The sequence below is a fragment of the Lepisma saccharinum genome, chromosome 4, assembly GCF_977018435.1.
Source record: "Lepisma saccharinum chromosome 4, izLepSacc3.1, whole genome shotgun sequence".
Lineage (NCBI taxonomy): Eukaryota > Metazoa > Arthropoda > Insecta > Zygentoma > Lepismatidae > Lepisma > Lepisma saccharinum.
This window is the reverse complement of record NC_139232.1, coordinates 48,037,018-48,056,181: the sequence shown is the minus strand read 5'-3', so window position 1 is coordinate 48,056,181 and position 19,164 is coordinate 48,037,018. Positions and strand designations below refer to the sequence as shown.

Sequence of the window (19,164 nt, the reverse complement as noted above, 5' to 3'; positions counted from 1 at the left end):
AACACGCGTACGTCGCCTCACGACTCAACTCGGACTCACATTGCGCATGCGCACACTGCATGGCAACAAGCTTAATAAGAATGACAATTCGTCTGAACATCACGGCCCCTCTTGGAAGATCAGCTTCCAAAATTAGAATACACAATAATTATTACCTTTTACAGTATAACATATTACACTTGAATACATAGATTACAATAAACACAATTTTCCTTTCTGGTTACACATTTACACTTTCTCAATTGGTAGAGGTGCAAGCTTCATAATAGGCCTCTTTAGTTCACCGTCTTTAGTTTTAACAGTTGCAACTCTTACCAAACCATCTTGTCCTTTGTGAGTTTCGATAACTCTACCTAATTTCCACTTTAATGTGGGTACGTTATCTTCCTTTATCAACACTAAATCATTGACTTGAAGGTTAGGCAATCTCTTCTGCCACTTCGGTCTACTTTGAAGTCCAGATATGTACTCCAAATGCCATCTTCTCCAAAAATGCTGCACGATTTGTTGACACCTTTGCCAACGCGTCAGGCGGTTAATTTTGCTCTTGGTGAAATCATCTTCTGGAATGTTAAGTAGGTTGTCGCCAATCAGGAAATGCCCTGGCGTAAGTGCTGTCAGGTCATTGGGGTCACTTGACATGGCTGTGATTGGACGAGAGTTCAAACAACCTTCTATCTGCACTAATACTGTGTAAAGCTCTTCAAAATTCAACACAGCATTGCCCACAACACGTTTCAAATGATATTTTATGCATTTTATGTTACTTTCCCAAATTCCGCCAAACCAAGGTGAGGAAGGGGGATTAAAATGCCACTTGATTCCTTCATTTGTCAGAAAGTTATGCACAGTTTCTCTATGGTTCGATTCTCTCAAAAAATAAGTAGTTGTATTGATGATATAACCAGGACAACAAATGATGAGCTCCTCAGATTGAATTTGTCCACACTTAAAACAATGGCAAATCGGGCATATGCCCCAATCGGCCAAGTGTGGAACCCTGTCTAATCCAAGATTTTTGTAAAAATGCCTTGAAACTACAGTGTACAAATGATGAGGGGCCTCAGATTGATTTGCCCATACTTACAAAAGTTGCATCAGCCAGATTTTTGTCCATAAACTTGTCAAAAATTGATATTTTTTTGGCTACACCAGAAATTAAGCCACCCTCACCCATACCCATACATATTTACTTCAGGTTTAAGTTTAATTGGATACCAGGTTCAAATTGTTTATCTAATATTAAAACAATGTAATATGCAGAGACCCTCTAGAATTGCTCCGTGACTCTCTCATTTCTTACATCATAAACATATGATTTTTCACCTATGAGAATAACACTACATATGGTGTCATCAGGTAATGCCTCATGGAATTCACAGATAATTTTAATATTTGTCCTGTCATTAACCACAACTTGTTTTCTTTTTGAAGCATTGATTACAAACATGGGTCTCTGTGCTTTGAATTCATCTGGTGTGTAATACATGTCAGTATTGCCTGTAGTGACCCTCTTGAAAGCCGAAAAGGCCTCATATAATTTGAGGAAATCATTCTTGGACATGTCTAAATTGTAATTTTCTCTAGGAAATACCTCATTTCTGCCATTTTTAAGATATATGTTCTTGATGTTGCAGTTATCAAATTTGCTTGAATTTTTTTCCTGATTATTGTGTCTTCCAGTCTGAAACAATACCACTACAAAATCAGGCATGTCAAATTGAATACTGGAGAATGAATTTGTGGCATCAAATTCATAATAAGAACCAGTTGCGGGCTTCTGTACACATTGATATGTATAAAATTGTAGAGGAACCTGTGGATTTTTTATTATATCAGCTTTGTATTTAAGAGCATAACTGGCCTCGTATTCAACAACTGGGATTCTTAACTCCATAGTCTGAATAATGCATTTGCCTGCATCTGGCAGGGTATTAGGCAGAGCTTCCCCTGTAGGGTTTATTGCACTGTACCTCATCAAAGCATTATTATCATTTGCAGCTCTTCTAAATGTGATTCTTAACCCACCCTTTCACATAATATCTTTGAAATCTGAGAAGAATCCTGGCAACAGGCGCATAGGGAACAGCACTGTGTGGTTCTTAGATAATATCTTATCACCAGCCTCAAATCCACCGATTTTGTAGTATGAAGCCTCGGTTTTGGATAATTTTAATGTGGCCAAAGCTGTGGAGGTAATGCCGGGATAATCCACTCTGTTTATAACAACGCCATGCTTTCTGATCTCAATTTCAGAGAATAGATGAGGCACAAAATTATCTACCAATCTTATATTTGAATTTGCCGGATAATCTGTTCCATCGAGCTTTACAACATCAAATTTGATGTATAGATCTGCTCTGTGAGGGTGTATAAATCCATCCCCTACATCAAGATCAACCTCAATCTCTGTGTTGGGTTGATTTAAATTTGCAAATGTCCTCCTGTTTGGGGGGAATGATTGTAGCTCATAACTCTCAATATTTTCCATTTTTTTCTTGTATGTATTTTTATTTAAATATTAATCTCTATGATTGCAGTTGTTGTGGCTCCAGCAAAATCAACTAATTCTTCTTTTTCATTAGTGACCATCAATTCAATATTATCTATTCTATTATGGCACACAGGAAAATATAATGTTGGTGATGGATTGTAGATGATGGGCTCCATGAATTCAGAATTAGGTTTGAATGTTGCAATAATGCCTGTTTGTTTGTGAGTGCCTATGCCATTTGATTTGGTGATCATACCCTCAGCCACATTGCAGTGAATATTCAGAGTCTCTATGGCTAAGAATTTAGGTATATTCATAGCAGTGTGTTTGATGCCTGCTTCAAGTTTTGTGTTGTTCTCAAATCCTAACAGCTCTCCTATAGTACCCAGATCCACTGTTTCTGTGGCAGATACAATCTCTACTCTGTGAGTGACAGAATTTTGACTTAACACTACACCTCTGGGTAATTGAGCATTTAGAGTGGACAGATTATATTGCCCTGGAGTGATGACAATTTTTTGATCCCCAACTGCAATTTTGTTGTTGTGGTGTGTAATATTGGGGATCAAGTACATGCCGTAAAATGCTCTGAGAGCTATTGTTTTGGGATACACTATGTCATCATGCAATTTGAGTTTCAATATTGAATTTTGGCTGGTGAGATGGAATACCCCCATGATGTTTCAGATACCACAAGGCCTTTTGAAAATCTTCAATTGATGGTTTATTTATTTGAGACATGTATCTAAGAACAAATAAACACAAATGTCCACAATTAACATCTTTGAAGTTTTGAACACGGGCATTATTGTAATAAAGATTAACTGAATTTAGATATTTTATTAAATTTTCAGGTGGAACACCTCCAAATGAATCAAATACAAATGCCTTATTTTTTAAATACTTAAGATAACAAATCCAGTGAGTGCCCTGATTTTTTAACTTATCCAAATTAACAATGCCACACTCTTTGTTGAGTGGTTGTTCCGGCAAAGAATCAGACATGTACACACCTCTAAAATGTTTGATGCCCAGTGGCTTGATTAAAGCTTCAATATCTTGGTTTGTAAGCGGCTCTTGTTTTTTTTAAACTTATTCATGGCTCTCTTAACACCTTTGCCCTGTTTCTCCATTGCCAGGTTATGGCGCTTCTGCTCATCTAATTCTGCCCTATTCTTCTTGGCATCTATTACTGTTTTTGCTATGGCAGCTGATCCCCCTGCCAAGCTCCCAACAGCCCCGAGAGCAGCTAAGATGGCAGGGATGGTAAATATGAATCCCCCCACATGTGATTTTTTTCTTGATTGCTGTAATTTTTTTTAATTGGGGGGTACTAAGCAACAATTTCATTCCATGCCCTTTTGCAATACAAGAATTTTTTTTCTTGCGCTGCTTTTTGGTCAAAAGACTGTCAATAGTTTTAAGAGATTTGAGACCTGCATAAGGTACTTGATACATAACACCCTTGGCCTTCATTGTAGGTTTATTATATACATATTCACAACCCCCACCCCAATTTTTGTTTGGTGCTCATGGCTATGGTGGTTCCCAATGCTGCTATTTTTTCACTCAAAGAAGCATCTTTGCTTACAAATCTGCCAAATGCAGCCTCTTCTAATTTCTTGTCTGCAACATGTCTCTTGTCAAGATCAGAATGTGTGTTGTATGCAATATCATGGTCTCTACAAGCAGCATCTAAAGGATTAACACCAGGATCACCTCTGTTTAATCTATGATCCAATTTTGTGCCTGGACCACAATACTGATAGCCTGGAATGTGTAGTTCAAATGGCAGCTTGTTTATAATGTCATTAACAAGGCCCCGACCCTCAGAAATATTCCAAAATTTGGGGGGTAGAGTATTAATAATTTTTATGAGATATTCAATCCCCTTAGTGTCATTCACTATAAAATTAGACAATTTGGTGCTTATCATGTCCATAATTCCAACCTTTTCATTGTAAAAATTGTGGTTCCCAGCATTTTCCTCCCCAGCTATCACTAATAACCTATCTACAAGTTTCCTGACATCATCAACCCATACAAATTTTTTAGGCAGGGTGTTGTATTGTTTGATTCCACTGCCAGTCTTAATTTGTGACCATATGGGCTTGATTAAATTATTGTATTTTGCCCCACTGCTAGACTTAACCCTTTTTTGTGTGGGATCATTGTTCTGGTATAGAGCATCTGATTTTATTAATATTTCTTTGTAATCCTCATAATCTTGATCTGTATAGCTGCCAGGCCTTTTCCTAGTCATCAATTCCCACAATCCAGGTGTTCCGGAGTACTTAACAAAAGCACCTTTTTCTCCAAGTCGAGATTCTGAATATACAATTATATCATCTCCCATAAATGTTACTCTGAAATTGCCAATTCTATGTATGATGCTGCCATCAAGCTCTGTGTCAGCATATAAGCCAAAAACCTCATCTTTATTGTCTTTAGGTGTGGTTAAATATTTTTGAGCAAGAAGACCCAATTCAATAGGATCCTGACTAGCCTCAATTCTTCTAGGAGCAATAGGACTAGGTGTATGAATACTGGATAGTGGGGTGAATGGATAATCTAATATGTTCCTAGCAGCTACAGGTACAAGCTCTGTGAGCAAATTTTGATTTTGCTCTGTAACAGTTTTAATATTCTTACCTAAATTATTAATAGCATCAATTACAGGCTGTTCTGTTTGTTTGTGTTTTTCATAAATTCCACGGTTCTCTGATTTCCATCCCTTAAATCTTTTTACAAGATAATCTCTTAACTTAAGATCATCAATGATTGGCCTTTTCATGGTTATTTATTTATGTTTCAATGTCTAGAAAATTGTTGATTTTATTTCTGTATTTGCCACTACTGGGTGTTCTTGTCATATCAATTGTGACAAACCCATAACTGTCCTGGTTCCAGCACCTGCTGCAAAACTTGGAAAAATCATTGTAGCTCAGGTCCCCACCTACATATTCATCATGTATGTGTTTGAGGTTGGTATGGTCTTGATGAAACACACATATAAAATTGCTATTGTCACGGATCAGTTGCTTGGGTATTTTTGAAAAAGTCTGTGCCAGGTAGAAGCAATCAATGTTTTTGTGCCGGCCCTGTGTAAAGAAATTCCTAACCTTGTTTTGATTATCCAATATAATATCATCAAACACAACAACAGAATTATCGAGACAGTCATGGAGTGGCTTAACATCTGGTTCAAAAGTGGCAATATCCAATCCATCATATAGCTTCATCAGCTGCTGATATTTTAATTGTTCCAAGCTCTTAGAAAAAACATACAAGTGCCTGTTTTTCCAGTCTAACCAGTTGGGTGCCAATAAAAAATTATCAACCATTAGTGTAGTTTTGCCACAAGCAGATGGCCCAACAATAAGACACCTAATATTATCAGGTAGCAATTTGCCATTTCTCTTATTCTGTTGTTCAGGTTCTGGGAGCATTTTTATAACATCCCAGGTGTTCATATTATTATTTTGTTTGCATCGATCCAGCTGTGTTCTGGAAGTCCTAGCCATTTGACAAGTAACTTGTTGCCTTTTCTGCGGATAATTTTTTCTATGAGATAAGTGTCAGGCTGTTTAGTTTTGCTGAGCTCTTGTTCATAGAACCTGCCTTTGAGAATTTCTCCTCTATGATCTTTTATTATATATGTGTTAAGGGTCCCGGGTTTAACCTGAACCACTGTAAATAATTCAGTGCTCCAGTTTCTTGTAAAGCCTCTTTTGAATAAGTGCTTATATTTGCTGATTCTTACCTGATCCCCCACCTTGTATTTGGCCTTTCTTGTTGTTGGCTGGTATCTTGGATAATAAACAGTGCTGATTAATTTTTGCTCATCAGATGAAGTTACTTCAGAGGGTTTCATGTTGATTGTGGAATGGACCGAGTTGTTATATTTATGTAGAAGTTCTGGAAGAATATTAATCCATTTATAATTACCCTGCAGTGTAAATTGTTTATACATAAGATTTTTTAAGGTTCTGTTGAATCTCTCTACAATTGAGGCCTTGAGATCACTGTAACTCGAATAATGTTTTATTGCCTGGCTTTTAATAAATTGTTGAAACACTGAATTATAAAATTCTTTGCCATTATCTGTTTGCAAATAGCGCGGGGATCTTCCACTCTGATTGATAATTGTTTTGATGGCTTCTGTAACACATGCCCCAGTCTTGGATTTGAGTGGCACAGCCCAGGCAAATTTTGAAAATGTGTCTATTACAGTGAGTAGATACTTGTAGCCCTTGTTGATTTTGTCTAAGTTTTTCAACTGCCCACTTGCCATTTCAATCAAGTCGCTCTGCCATAAATCATCTATGCTTTTTGTGACTACTGGGAGTCTCTTAAAATTATGTCTGGCCTGTCTGTGTAATTCATCAACAATAATTTCTCTAGACATAATATGTAAACAAGAATATTGCAACTATGGGGTGTTCAGCAGCTGAGACTGCAGGATTTTCTAAATATAATTTGTCCCCAATATGTATTTTAAATTCCAAAGAGCCATCATCTTCAGTATAGGCTGTTTCCAATGTATTGGGATCTGTAAAATCCTCCAATTCTACACTGGTGATTTTCACTTTGTTATCAGCATTTGTTATTGATAAGGTGGGGTAGTGGTGTGCCTGTGGTTGAAGCCAATATTTGATCTTGATTGGTCTCAATGTGCCCCCAACAAAAAATTGATAATAAAATTGTGCAGGGGACAGCATATATATTTTGCCTCCTGGTGTAAATGGAGAATCATATTCTTTGTTGGGGATGCTGTACAATTCAAGAATTACTGAATGTTTTGGATTCTCGATTATGCCTGTTATTTCCTTTTCTGCTGTGAGCAATCTGCTTGTTACAGATTCAAGGTGCTCATTGATGGTCCTAACAACATCATCACGGCCCGGCTTTATTTTTATGTCCACAACAAGTTTCTTGTATTGTTGCACAATTTCTTGTAGCTGGGTGGCAAAAACAGACAGAGCATTTGCTTGATTGGATTCCATGGTCCCTAGCTGTTGCTTGATATTAGCTACAATTTGTTGCAAATTTTCAACAATTGCCAATTTTGAATTTTGAGCAGTAAGATCATGGACCTGCCTTCTGATATCCTCAAACAGGGCATGCAGTTCATTAATATGTTGATTTGTTGGAAGAGTGGCCACTGTCTGTGTGAGATGTTTGATCTCTGCCTGGATATTCTTGATATCTTCTGATTTCAATATCCTATTCACTGCTCTCTTAATATTTTTAAGTTCCTGTGATGTAGGCAGATTTGACACAGTATTTTATAAAAATTCAAGTGCCAATTTCACAGTGTTTAATTCAGAAGCATCAGCCACATTTTGCATAGCATTTTGGAGCAGGGCTATATCTGCCTGAGAGGGTGTGGATTGTTGTAAAATTTCAAGTTTTGTTTGGATATCATCTATCAAGTGATGAAAATGAGATAGTTCAGATTCAGTGTTGAGGTTTTCAAGCTTTGTGATTTGTTGCTGGACACTGACAAGTGTATCTACAATACCGGGCAGGCGGGATTCTAGTACATTTGCCAAATCACTTTGCACTGCTGCTATTGTACCTTCAAGATGGGTTATGGAACTTTGAATTTTTCCAAAATCTTCATATGTTTCAAGTTGCAGCTTAATATTTGCAACACTCCGAGTTATTGCATTTAAAGCATCAGAAGATGGCAAGTTGTTCATAAAATTTTCAAGTGTCTCAATTTTTTCTTTAACCTCGGCTATGGCATTGTTCAGAGGATCCAGATTAGGTATTTGGAGTGATTGAATCTGTTCTTTTAGAGTGGAAATCACTAGATCAAAATCTTCTTGTGATTTTATGCTTTTGACAATTGTTTGGAGTTGTGTCTGGACATTATTTATTTGCTCTTCCAATTGCTGTTTCAATTGCTCAGAATTGGTGGCTTGGGTCTTAAATTTGGCTTGAAGAGCTGCAACAGCTTCTTCCAAACTTTGAAAATTATCTAATGTGGCCAAATCAGTATATTTCTGAAGCAGCAATTTGAGTTCAGAATCAATTTTAAGAAGAGGGTCCATGCATTGTGATTGTAAATTTGTAATTTCTAATTGAAGACTGGCATTGAGTGTGGTTTGTAAAGCTTGTAAATCACTTCTTAATTTCTTGACTCTGACATCAAGCATCAGAATCTCATCACTGTGATCTTCATGTCTTGTATGGCCAAAAATATCATTAGGCATTTTATTTAGTAGTTATTTATTATAGAGTATCTGATTCTTAATTCTATAAAAAAGGGTATAAGCTTATCATAGGATCCAGGGACCTCAATATATAAGCAGTCACCAGCAGAAACAGTATAAACAGTGCCAGAAACCATGTTTGAGTGCTTAATTCTGTAAATATTTCTCCCTACTGAAATTTTAACATCGCCCTCAGGAGTTGTAATAAATTGCAATTGCCCACCTACAGGTAATTGGTAATAATTTAAATTATTGTTAAATATGTACAATATTTTGCCTGTTTCATCATCAACATCTGTAAATATGCTGTTCAGATGAATAATTAAGAAACCACTCAGTTTAGACTGCATATCAGAAGAGGCTTGTGGTGTTGGCAGCTCCATAATAGCCCGTTTTTTGAACCCAAATAAGTTCATAGGCATGTTTATTTATTTCAAATCATGCTCTGTGCTTGGGCATTGATTGCCATTTTTCAAATCACAATGACCCCATGGTAAAGTATGTATACCACATGACAAAATGCATCTCTTATCATCATGTGGGTCCAGAGCCACTTTTCTTACAACATTTGAAGTCAATAAGTGATCCACACTCTGAATTCTGGATTCTGATGTTCTGATTAAACTCTGAGATTTGAGGCAATTTTTATAATCTTCAAATTCAAGCTTTTTTTCCACAGTTACTTTGCCAATACCCTTGGCCTTTTTAGCAGCAACACCACTACATGTTTTAAAACTGTACATCTTGGCACTTAACCCAGCAAATTCCACAATAACATCACCAAGTGTCTCATCTTTTAACTTGCCGGGCACCTTTTTGTTGTGGGGTTGAATATTCAAATGGCCTGGCAATTCACTGGTATCAAAATATTTAAACAATTCAGGCTGGGTCATATCTTTATAAACATCTTCTGTTTTAATATCAAGAATAAAACTATCCGTGTCCATGTACATCAAGTTTATATTATTACCATAAAAAGGTTTCAACACATCATAATACAATATTAACATATGTAATTTGGCCAATTCCAATATTGCAGCCCCTACATAAATAGGTTTATCAAACTTAATTTTTGTTTTTTTCATGTTGAAAAGTGCCATATTTTCATCATAAATTCTTCTGTAATTGAAATTAGGCTTTGCAACCAATTTTTTGCTCAGGCTGGGGTCAGTAATTATTTTAACATCGGTATGTTTTCTGACATTTTCAATTGTTTTGCCATATACAGAATTAACCATCAATTTAAACAAGGCCTTATCAAATTGGCTCTTTGCAGATGTTCGAAGCTCCGTGTTTGTATCAATATATGATTTCAACCATCTTGAGTGCCTGAACCTCAAAACTTTTCTAAGTTTGGTCACTTGAACACCATGTTTCATCAGGAACTGGAGGTTTTTGTAATATATGACATAGCCTTGTTTTGGATCCAGTGTCATCATGAGCTTCTTCTGTTTAGAGCCAGGTGAGCACTGAACCTCAGGAATTGGGGGCAGATTAGAAAATTTGTTGTGTAAATGATCTGGAATTGCCAGATCAACCTCTAAGAAGAGGCCATATTCACGGTCATCATAGTTCTGAAGATCCTCAATATTGAAATCTTCAACCCATTCAAGCCCTGCATATGGCAGTTTTTGCATCATAGCGTGACCATAGAGGCTGTTGGCATATACATACACTATATAATTTGATGGCCGTGCTGGATCATAATCAGGCATATATTTGTTATTTGCTCTGGCATATCTCTGAGAACATTGCACCATGCCTCCTCTTATACATTGCTCCATGAACAGATACATATCTTGATCTTGGATCAGATCCAATTGCATTTTAGTGTTCAAAAACATTGCAGACCATGCTAGGCCCGGGGCACTGTAAAAATATATTGGGTCCAGTTTATAATTTTGCATCGAAGATTTTCTGAATGCCTGCAATATATCAGCTAAGAGGGTCACATCAAGTTTCAAATATGCCATGTGATAATCACCAAATGTCTGGCATTTTAAATTGTTCCACATCAATTGGGCATGGTGATAATCATCATCAGTGATTCCAGATCCTCTGATTTTGCTGTAAAACTCTTCTTGTGGTGGCAAAGAACATTCATCAAATTTAGAAAAATCTGTGACATAATCATAAGGATTACCCTTCCGCCTAATTAATTTCAGGTCCTGATTTGGAAACAAGGCACATGTGATTTTGAATTGATCATCAGATAATTGAGTGGCCAGTGTAGCCAGGCTAGCAGATAAAATTCTGTAGGAATCAAGAAATCTTATGTGAATAGGAGCACCATTAACTTTAATTATTTTGCTAATTGATATATATTTCTCATCATTTTCAGCTAAAATATTTAAATTCTGCTTGTCAAACCCCTCATATCTGATCAGATGATGAAAATCATAATTGGATGCTCCATGGCAAAATATGGGGACAAATCTTGGTCTCTTGATCTTAATATTACAGCTATTACACAGGGCCATTAAGAATTTACCATCTGTATGAGAATGGTGTTTCACCTTGATATTTGTATCTGAAAATTCACAATCACATACCGGGCATTTTTCTGCATTGTTGAAATCCTCAATCTGTTTCTCTGTTAAAGGCAACATGGGTTTTGATTTTAATAAAATATTAGATGCTATGTCACGGCACTCATTTTCTATTTTATGTGCAAATATTTTGATGGCATCTGGTCCCATGTATGAATCTTTTTTGGTAACAACACCATCCTGTACAACCACATAATAAAAGCTGGAAGGTTCATGTAGCTGGTATGGTGTAATTGAAGATTCTTCAGGATCTGGATTGCAGGATGCAAGAGATTTGAGAATTGATTCAAAATCACAGACTGTGCTGGGTGTTCCAACAAGGCTTCAAACTTTTTGAATTTGCAATTTTCACTTGGATTGGGCATCACCATATGAACAGGTTTATGGTTGCCACAATATTTCAGATGCTCAATTAACTTGTTTTTTGCAATTTCTGCATTTTCTTCCGGAACCCTATTTGCCATTTTTTGACCATCAAATACACATAAACATCTTCTGCACAACTTAAATATTCTATTGGATTTGTCTAGTTGTGTTCTCACTAAAGCTTGAAGATTATGTATCAGAGTGTAATGATATGTGCCATCCTCTTCAATTAAGAGCAAATCAATTGGAATAGCAGATTCATCATCAATTGTACTGATTCTGAGAGGTTCTATCGGGCAATTGCCAGTGGAACAAATAAATACATTAATAGATAATTGTTTGCCATTAATATCCCGGGCCTTTTTTTCAAATTTATCAATATTCTGAACAGACATTGGATATTCCAAACCCTCCATTGCATCGTCAAAAAAATGTACATGTTGTTTGTAATAACTTATTCTTTCAGGATGCCTTAAAACTGGAAACAAAGCAGCTAAAATACACCACAAAAAACATTTCTCATCATTATTTTCAATATTAACCACGGCTGTTTTGTTTTTAATATTGGCAGGTAATGGCAGATATGTAGATCCTTGTAATGGGCTGAATTCAGAAATATTAACATATAACTTGTGTGGAGAGCCGCATAGGCTCCATCCAGACTCTTTTGCTGCAAATTCAAAGTGTTTAATATTCAATTGATCTATTAAACTGCTTATTATTGTGTCTGAATTTGCATTTGAATATACCGATACAGTTTCTGTTTTGTGGGGCTGTGTAAATTTTGTGCCATTTGGCTTCTTATATTGTGTATACAATTTGAGGGACAGCTTATAAGAGCCATTTTGTGTATTTAGAATTGCCTGCAGATCAGGATTTACACTGCTCAAAAAATTGTTAATACCGCATCTTGGCTCTGATACAAACCGATAATCCCTAAGTTGGGCATTAAAACTGCTATGGATGGGTTCATAGCGTGGCTGCTTTGCTGCTCTGGCATTAAGAGGTGCTTCATGCTTCCTTTTCATACCAGATGTGGATGGTTGTGGGGGCAATATTGATGACTGTACAGAACAAGAGCCCACATGTCTATTGAAATATGCCTTGCTAAATATTTTATTGCATTTGGGGCATATTTTAATGGGAGTTCTGCATTTGTCTGGGTTACAATTCCTTTGGTGTCTGGCCCAATTGGGGCTGGATATATTCTTATTACACTGATTGCAATATTTTTGATTCGGCATTTTTTGTTATTGGTTTATTATATATATTTTCTGGGCTTCAATTCAAAACTCTATGCTGGATAAAAATATCAGTTGGGTTCAGCACTGTGCTTTGTGTGTGTGTGTATGTGTGTATGTGTGTATGTGTGTTAATATTTTTGGCTTTGGTATTTATATAAAATTTCCTGGGTTTTAAATCTAATCTCTATGCTTATCTTATGACAGGTTGTAAAGCCAATGGCCTACAAGTGGAAAAAAAGAATAAATATTCATTCACACTGACCTTCCGCAAATACCTGCACCAACATGCATATCTTGAATGGCAATAACCCAGCACTGAGTATTATGTATTGATTTTTGTATAACAAGCTGGGATAGATATATGCCTGACCCTAAATATGAGTGGATTACAACAAACAAGCTAGATGTAACAAATATCAGGCAAAATATTGTTCAATATATATTTAATATTCATATTAAATCAAACAGGCCTGTAAGTATGAGAAGCACTGTAACAACACATCTGTTCTCCTAAACCACTCTCACAATACTAGCTGATGCAATACTCGGGAATTTCTGTAAGTACTGGCGCTGAGGAGAACATGCAAACCAAAAAATCAATACTACCGTCTCGGGAATTGCATACATTGTCACGGAGCAATTCTAGAGGGTCTCTGCATATTACATTGTTTTAATATTAGATAAACAATTTGAACCTGGTATCCAATTAAACTTAAACCTGAAGTAAATATGTATGGGTATGGGTGAGGGTGGCTTAATTTCTGGTGTAGCCAAAAAAATATCAATTTTTGACAAGTTTATGGACAAAAATCTGGCTGATGCAACTTTTGTAAGTATGGGCAAATCAATCTGAGGTCCCTCATCATTTGTACACTGTAGTTTCAAGGCATTTTTACAAAAATCTTGGATTAGACAGGGTTCCACACTTGGCCGATTGGGGCATATGCCCGATTTGCCATTGTTTTAAGTGTGGACAAATTCAATCTGAGGAGCTCATCATTTGTTGTCCTGGTTATATCATCAATACAACTACTAAAATACAACATTTTATGCAATAGTTTGTCAGCTCCTACATACTGAGTACCACAATCAGAATACAGGTTAGCAGGTTTTCCTCTACGAAATATGAAACGTCTCAAATATGCAATAAAAGTATTAGTAGTTGCTGAAGATACAACTTCAATGTGAACACACTTAGTAGAAAGACATATAAACAAAACAATGTAACCCTTGATTGTTTTATGTGATTTCAAAAATCCAGACTTAATTGAAATCGGACCTGCAAAGTCAGTGCCTGTGTTAACAAAAGGTCTCGCTTCGTTTACTCTAGGAGGCGGTAAACTTCCCATCAATTGTTTAGCTGTAATAGCCTTGACACGTCTACAAATAACACATTTGTTCACTATGCTACGAGCCATATCTCGAAGCCCAACTATCCAATATGTTTGTGTCACAATAGCTTGTAACAGTTGCGGATTTGCATGGAGATTTTTCACATGTTCATGTCTCAATAATAGTTCAGTAAAGGGATGATTTTTGGGTAACACTATAGGATGTTTCTTATCTGAAGACACATCAGCATTGTGTAAACGCCCACCTACTCGTAACACACAATTATTGTCAATGAATGGACTCAACGAAAGAAGTTTACTGGATGAGGGGAGCTCCTGTTCTGTTTGTAAACAGTTAACCTCGCTCTCATAACCTTCACGTTGGGTGACCTTGACCCAAAACTCAGTCGCAGCTGATAACTCTTCGGTTGTCAACGTTTGCTCGTCTCGCTGCATGGAAGGCGCTCTACAGTTGCTTATGAATCTAAACATCCAAGCAGTAACACGTATTAATCTCAAGAATGATGAGAATCTCTGCAATAACTCCTTAGTGTTAAAGGTTGTAGTCAACAGCACCCGAATCCTTGTTTTTCTTTCCTCCCTTTTTATTTCTTCACTTTCCACTGTAGATGATTCATGCATAGGCAACTCGGGCAAATAAAGAAATGATGGACCATTCCACCATAAATGAGCTTCACACAACTGTGTAGGGAAAGCACCACGAGAACCAATGTCTGCAGGGTTTTCTTTGGAACGTACATGAAACCACTGTTGAGGATTCGTCAGTTCATGAATGAGTGAAACTCTATTTGAAACAAATGTACTCCATCTGGATGGATCTGATTTAATCCAACATAGGGTGATCTGGGAATCAGACCAAAGGAAAATATCGTCTATATGCAATGACAATGATGACTGCACAACACTAATCAATTTGGCTAACAACACAGCAGCACATAACTCTAAACGTGGCAATGTTACAGGTTTTATGGGTGCAAGCTTTGTTTTCGAAACTAACAATCTGACTGTAACAGCGTTGTCATCATATACTGTTCGTAGATACACAATAGCACATGTACCTTTCTCACTAGCATCACTAAAACCAATCAGTTGACACAAAGTTGGTTCTCTACATTTTAAGCATCGTGGCAACTGTATGCTCTGTAACACATGTAATTCAGCACAATGTCTTTCCCATATTTCTCTTATGTCACTAGGAATAGGTTCATCCCAATTTAACTGTTCCTTCCACAGTGATTGAATTAATATTTTAGCTAACATAGTGACTGGGGCTAGTAATCCGAGTGGATCAAATATGCGAGCTACCTCAGACAACAACAACCTTTTGGTTAATACAGGGTGTTCACTAGGTGGATTAATGATGAAACTCAAATGATCAGTATCCGGGTGCCACACAAGGCCAAGAGTTTTTATGAATTCGCTGTTATGGATGGAAGATATTGTAGGTTTCTCTCGCAAATGCTCAGGAATACTGTTCAACACGTCAGTATGATTTGACGTCCACTTATGCAACTCAAATCCACCCTTTCTCAACAATTGTGTCAATTGTTGCTGCATCTCTATTGCTTCTGGAACACTGTCAGCTCCGCTGCACAAATCGTCCATATAAAACTGTTGCTTTAAGACTTCTGCTGCAATCGGGTAATTTTCACCTTCATCATCTGCTAACTGACGTAACACTCTCGTAGCAAGAAAAGCAGCTGGTGCCGTGCCATACGTGAGCGTATTTAAACGATAATTAATCACAGGTTGATTGGGGGATTCTCTCCACAATATTAATTGGTAGTCTCTGTCCTGAAGATTCACCTTTATCTGGCGATACATCATACGAACATCACTCGTCAATGCAATAAGATGGCCACGAAAACGTAACAAAATGGATAGTAACTCTGGCTGTTGTTTACCTCCATTCATTAACACGTCATTCAAGGACACGCCTGTGCTAGTTTTACTCGATCCATTAAAAACTACTCTCAGTTTTGTACTTGTGCTTGTCTCCTTTGTTATAGAATGATGCGGAATGAAATAAGAATCAGCGGGGGTGCTGGGTGGTTCACAGTCCGCCACTGGTGTCATATGATTCAACGCAATGTACTCTTGCATGAATGACTGGTATTGCTCTAGTCTCTGGCTATCAACTCGAAGCCTACGCTCTTGACTAAGCAAACATTTCATCGCCTTATCCTTTGAATAACCTAACTCGTCGCGGTTGACCTTAAATGGTAAGCGTACGACGTACCGACCATCATCCTCGCGATAATGTGTTCGTACGAAATGTTCCTCGCACAATTGTTCTTCTTGACTCGGCACTCGTAAGTTAGGAATCTCCTCCGATTCAAAAAACTTATTCAGAGTTTCGTTCAGATCATTTTCTTGTACAACAATGTGATAGCACTATCCAAAAGTGCTCGCATTGAGTGAAGCTGATTTTGTTTACCCTTTACTCTCACAACAGCAGTCGGTAACAAGACACGCGTTGCGTCACACTGCGTATCAGCTGTTATGTGCGACACCACTTGCGGCGTTGCCAAGTTTCCACTTACCTTAGCTCTTTGCGAAGTTTCACGATGGATAGACGTGTGGTGAGACTTACCACAAGACCTACACGAGCCTGATTTACACCTATCCACAAAATGGGAATTATCAAGGCAGTTGAAACACAAGCCTTTCGATTTCACAAACACTTCCCTCTCTGGCACAGATAGGCTCATATATTCTTCACATTTACTCAAAAAATGCGATTCTCGACACATAGGGCAAGAGGACGACACGTGAAATGAATTAGCACTTCTTCTAGCACTGGGTTCACTGTGGGGGGTGGGGGGTTTCCTTTGGGATCCTGGTTTCGGGTCCTTGGAAGATGCAGATGCTGCGAGCGCTCTCGCTCTGTTGTCCAGGAAGCCGCTCAGCTGTTCGAAAGTAGGAAGTTGCTCTGACGACACGCTCAGCTCCCATTGTTGCCTCGAAGTACTGTCCAATTTCTCCACGGTATGAAACACTAGGATAGCGTCCCAATGCTGCACTGGAATGTCCAACACACGTAAAACTCGAACACATTCTGTCGTCACGTCAACAAGCTTGCGTAAGCCGACAGCAGACTCAGTTTGTAATGAGGGTTGAGACACAAGCCGCTTAATTGTGTCGTTCACTAGCGCGTGTTTCTGTTCATATCTGTTAGTCAGAATGTCCCAAGCTTCTTTGTAATTCGAATCGGTTATCGCTATAGACTGTAACAATAACGCGGGTTCACCACGGACGCTCGATTTCAAATACTGCAGTTTTTGCGCGGGCGAAAGTGACGCGATGTTGTGTACGGACGCCACGAACAAGTCTCTAAAAGAAAGCCACTGCTGCAGATTACCTGTGAAAGTAGGCAAATCCAATCTTGGTAGACGCACATCACTCACTGTCTTTGTCTCGGTCACGGTCACGGTAGTTTGCTGTTTTTTCGCGATGTATAACTTGGCCAATGCTTCGTCGAGCCTGTCTTGCACTGAACCAATTTCCTCATCATATTGCTCAAACTGTTCGTCGGTGCACTTTTCTGAGCTTTCACGGATCAGTTTTTGAGTGTCTTCTGTCAGTTGTAATGCTTTGTCTATGTACACTAAAACATTACCTTCGTTGAGATCATCTGCCGCCAATTTCTTCTCCAAACGTGTGACGTCACGTTTGAGGAGACGTTTGTTTGAAAGTATTTGCTCCATATTTAAGTCTCAAAACACGTAAAGTACATACACGAAGATCACAGTCACACCCGGCAAGGATACGATGCACAGAATTGCCGGTAAGCACAAAAACACCGTCTCTCGAAGCTCAAACACAAAGCCGTTAATAAGGCGCACTTTCTCCGCGGGAACACAATGGATGACCGGGCCGTAACGAATCGAATCAACCATTTATCCGGCCCGGAGGACCATGAATAGCTTCCTAGTTCCTGGGTGTGTGGTTTCGAGTATGTCAGTTCACTCTGGTGCAAATGAAACCTATATGTAGATTAACTTATACTTTAATAACATGAAGCACGTAAATAACACTAAATATAATGAAGGTTTCCACACAAATGTACACGAATATGACGAGGCGTACAACACGCGTACGTCGCCTCACGACTCAACTCGGACTCACATTGCGCATGCGCACACTGCATGGCAACAAGCTTAATAAGAATGACAATTCGTCTGAACAGTATCTAAGAAATTTCTAAATAAAATCTTGTATATGAATACTTTCTATTAAGACCGTTTATATTTTTGTACCGCTACGGAAAACAAGGGAAATATTTTTGAATGCTTACTTCTTCCCTGAAACACGAAGTTCAGAAGAAACTATAGACCAAATATTATCGAGTGTGTGAAGTTTGTATCTAAGTAATCTCTAAATAAATTCTTCCCAGTCGACAGGGTAATGTTACCACAACGTTAGCCCCTAGCATACCTAACGTTGTTACAATGTTTAATATATGTTGATACAACGTTGTGAAAACGTTGTGTCAATGTTTAAGGGTCATTTATTGTAACGTTGCTGCAACGTAGGTTGGCAACCTTTTATTTGTTTACTATCCTTCGGACAGATTTCTTCATTTCTACAGAAGAAACTACTTACCGTAATAAGTTCGTCTAACATCCGGAAGGTGTTTTGTGTGAAATTCAGGTACGTTTTCCGTATCCTGAAAACGGATTTCTTCAAATTTAAAAGTTTGGGACTCATTTGGTGGCAGGTGCCTTCGGCAAATTTCTAACATGCAATTAACAGGGAGTCTATAGAGAAAGCCGGGGAGCCGGAGCGGAGCGGAGTGGTAGGTCAGTTACCCCAGGGGCGGAGCCCGGAATCGGTGGGAAATTTGGACTCAAAAATTTCAAACGAAAATGATTTTTTAGTTTAAATTTCCCACCGATTATGGGATGGATAGCCCCAAAAACCATTCACGGAATGTTC

At 37.9% G+C, this 19,164-nt stretch overlaps 2 protein-coding genes across 2 annotated transcripts; both read right to left on the bottom strand.

Moving 5' to 3' along the window:
• Positions 1-228: 228 nt before the first annotated feature.
• LOC145986923 (uncharacterized) lies at positions 229-16,401 on the bottom strand. Its single transcript, XM_083121390.1, has 2 exons — positions 13,959-16,401; positions 229-701 (listed from the first exon to the last, which is right to left on the bottom strand). The coding sequence occupies exons 1-2, from the start codon at positions 16,399-16,401 to the stop codon at positions 229-231; spliced, it is 2,916 nt and encodes a 971-aa protein (XP_082977516.1).
• A 185-nt stretch (positions 16,402-16,586) lies between these two features.
• LOC145986922 (uncharacterized) lies at positions 16,587-17,933 on the bottom strand. Its single transcript, XM_083121388.1, has one exon. The coding sequence runs from the start codon at positions 17,931-17,933 to the stop codon at positions 16,587-16,589; it is 1,347 nt and encodes a 448-aa protein (XP_082977514.1).
• Between the last annotated feature and the right edge of the window lie 1,231 nt (positions 17,934-19,164).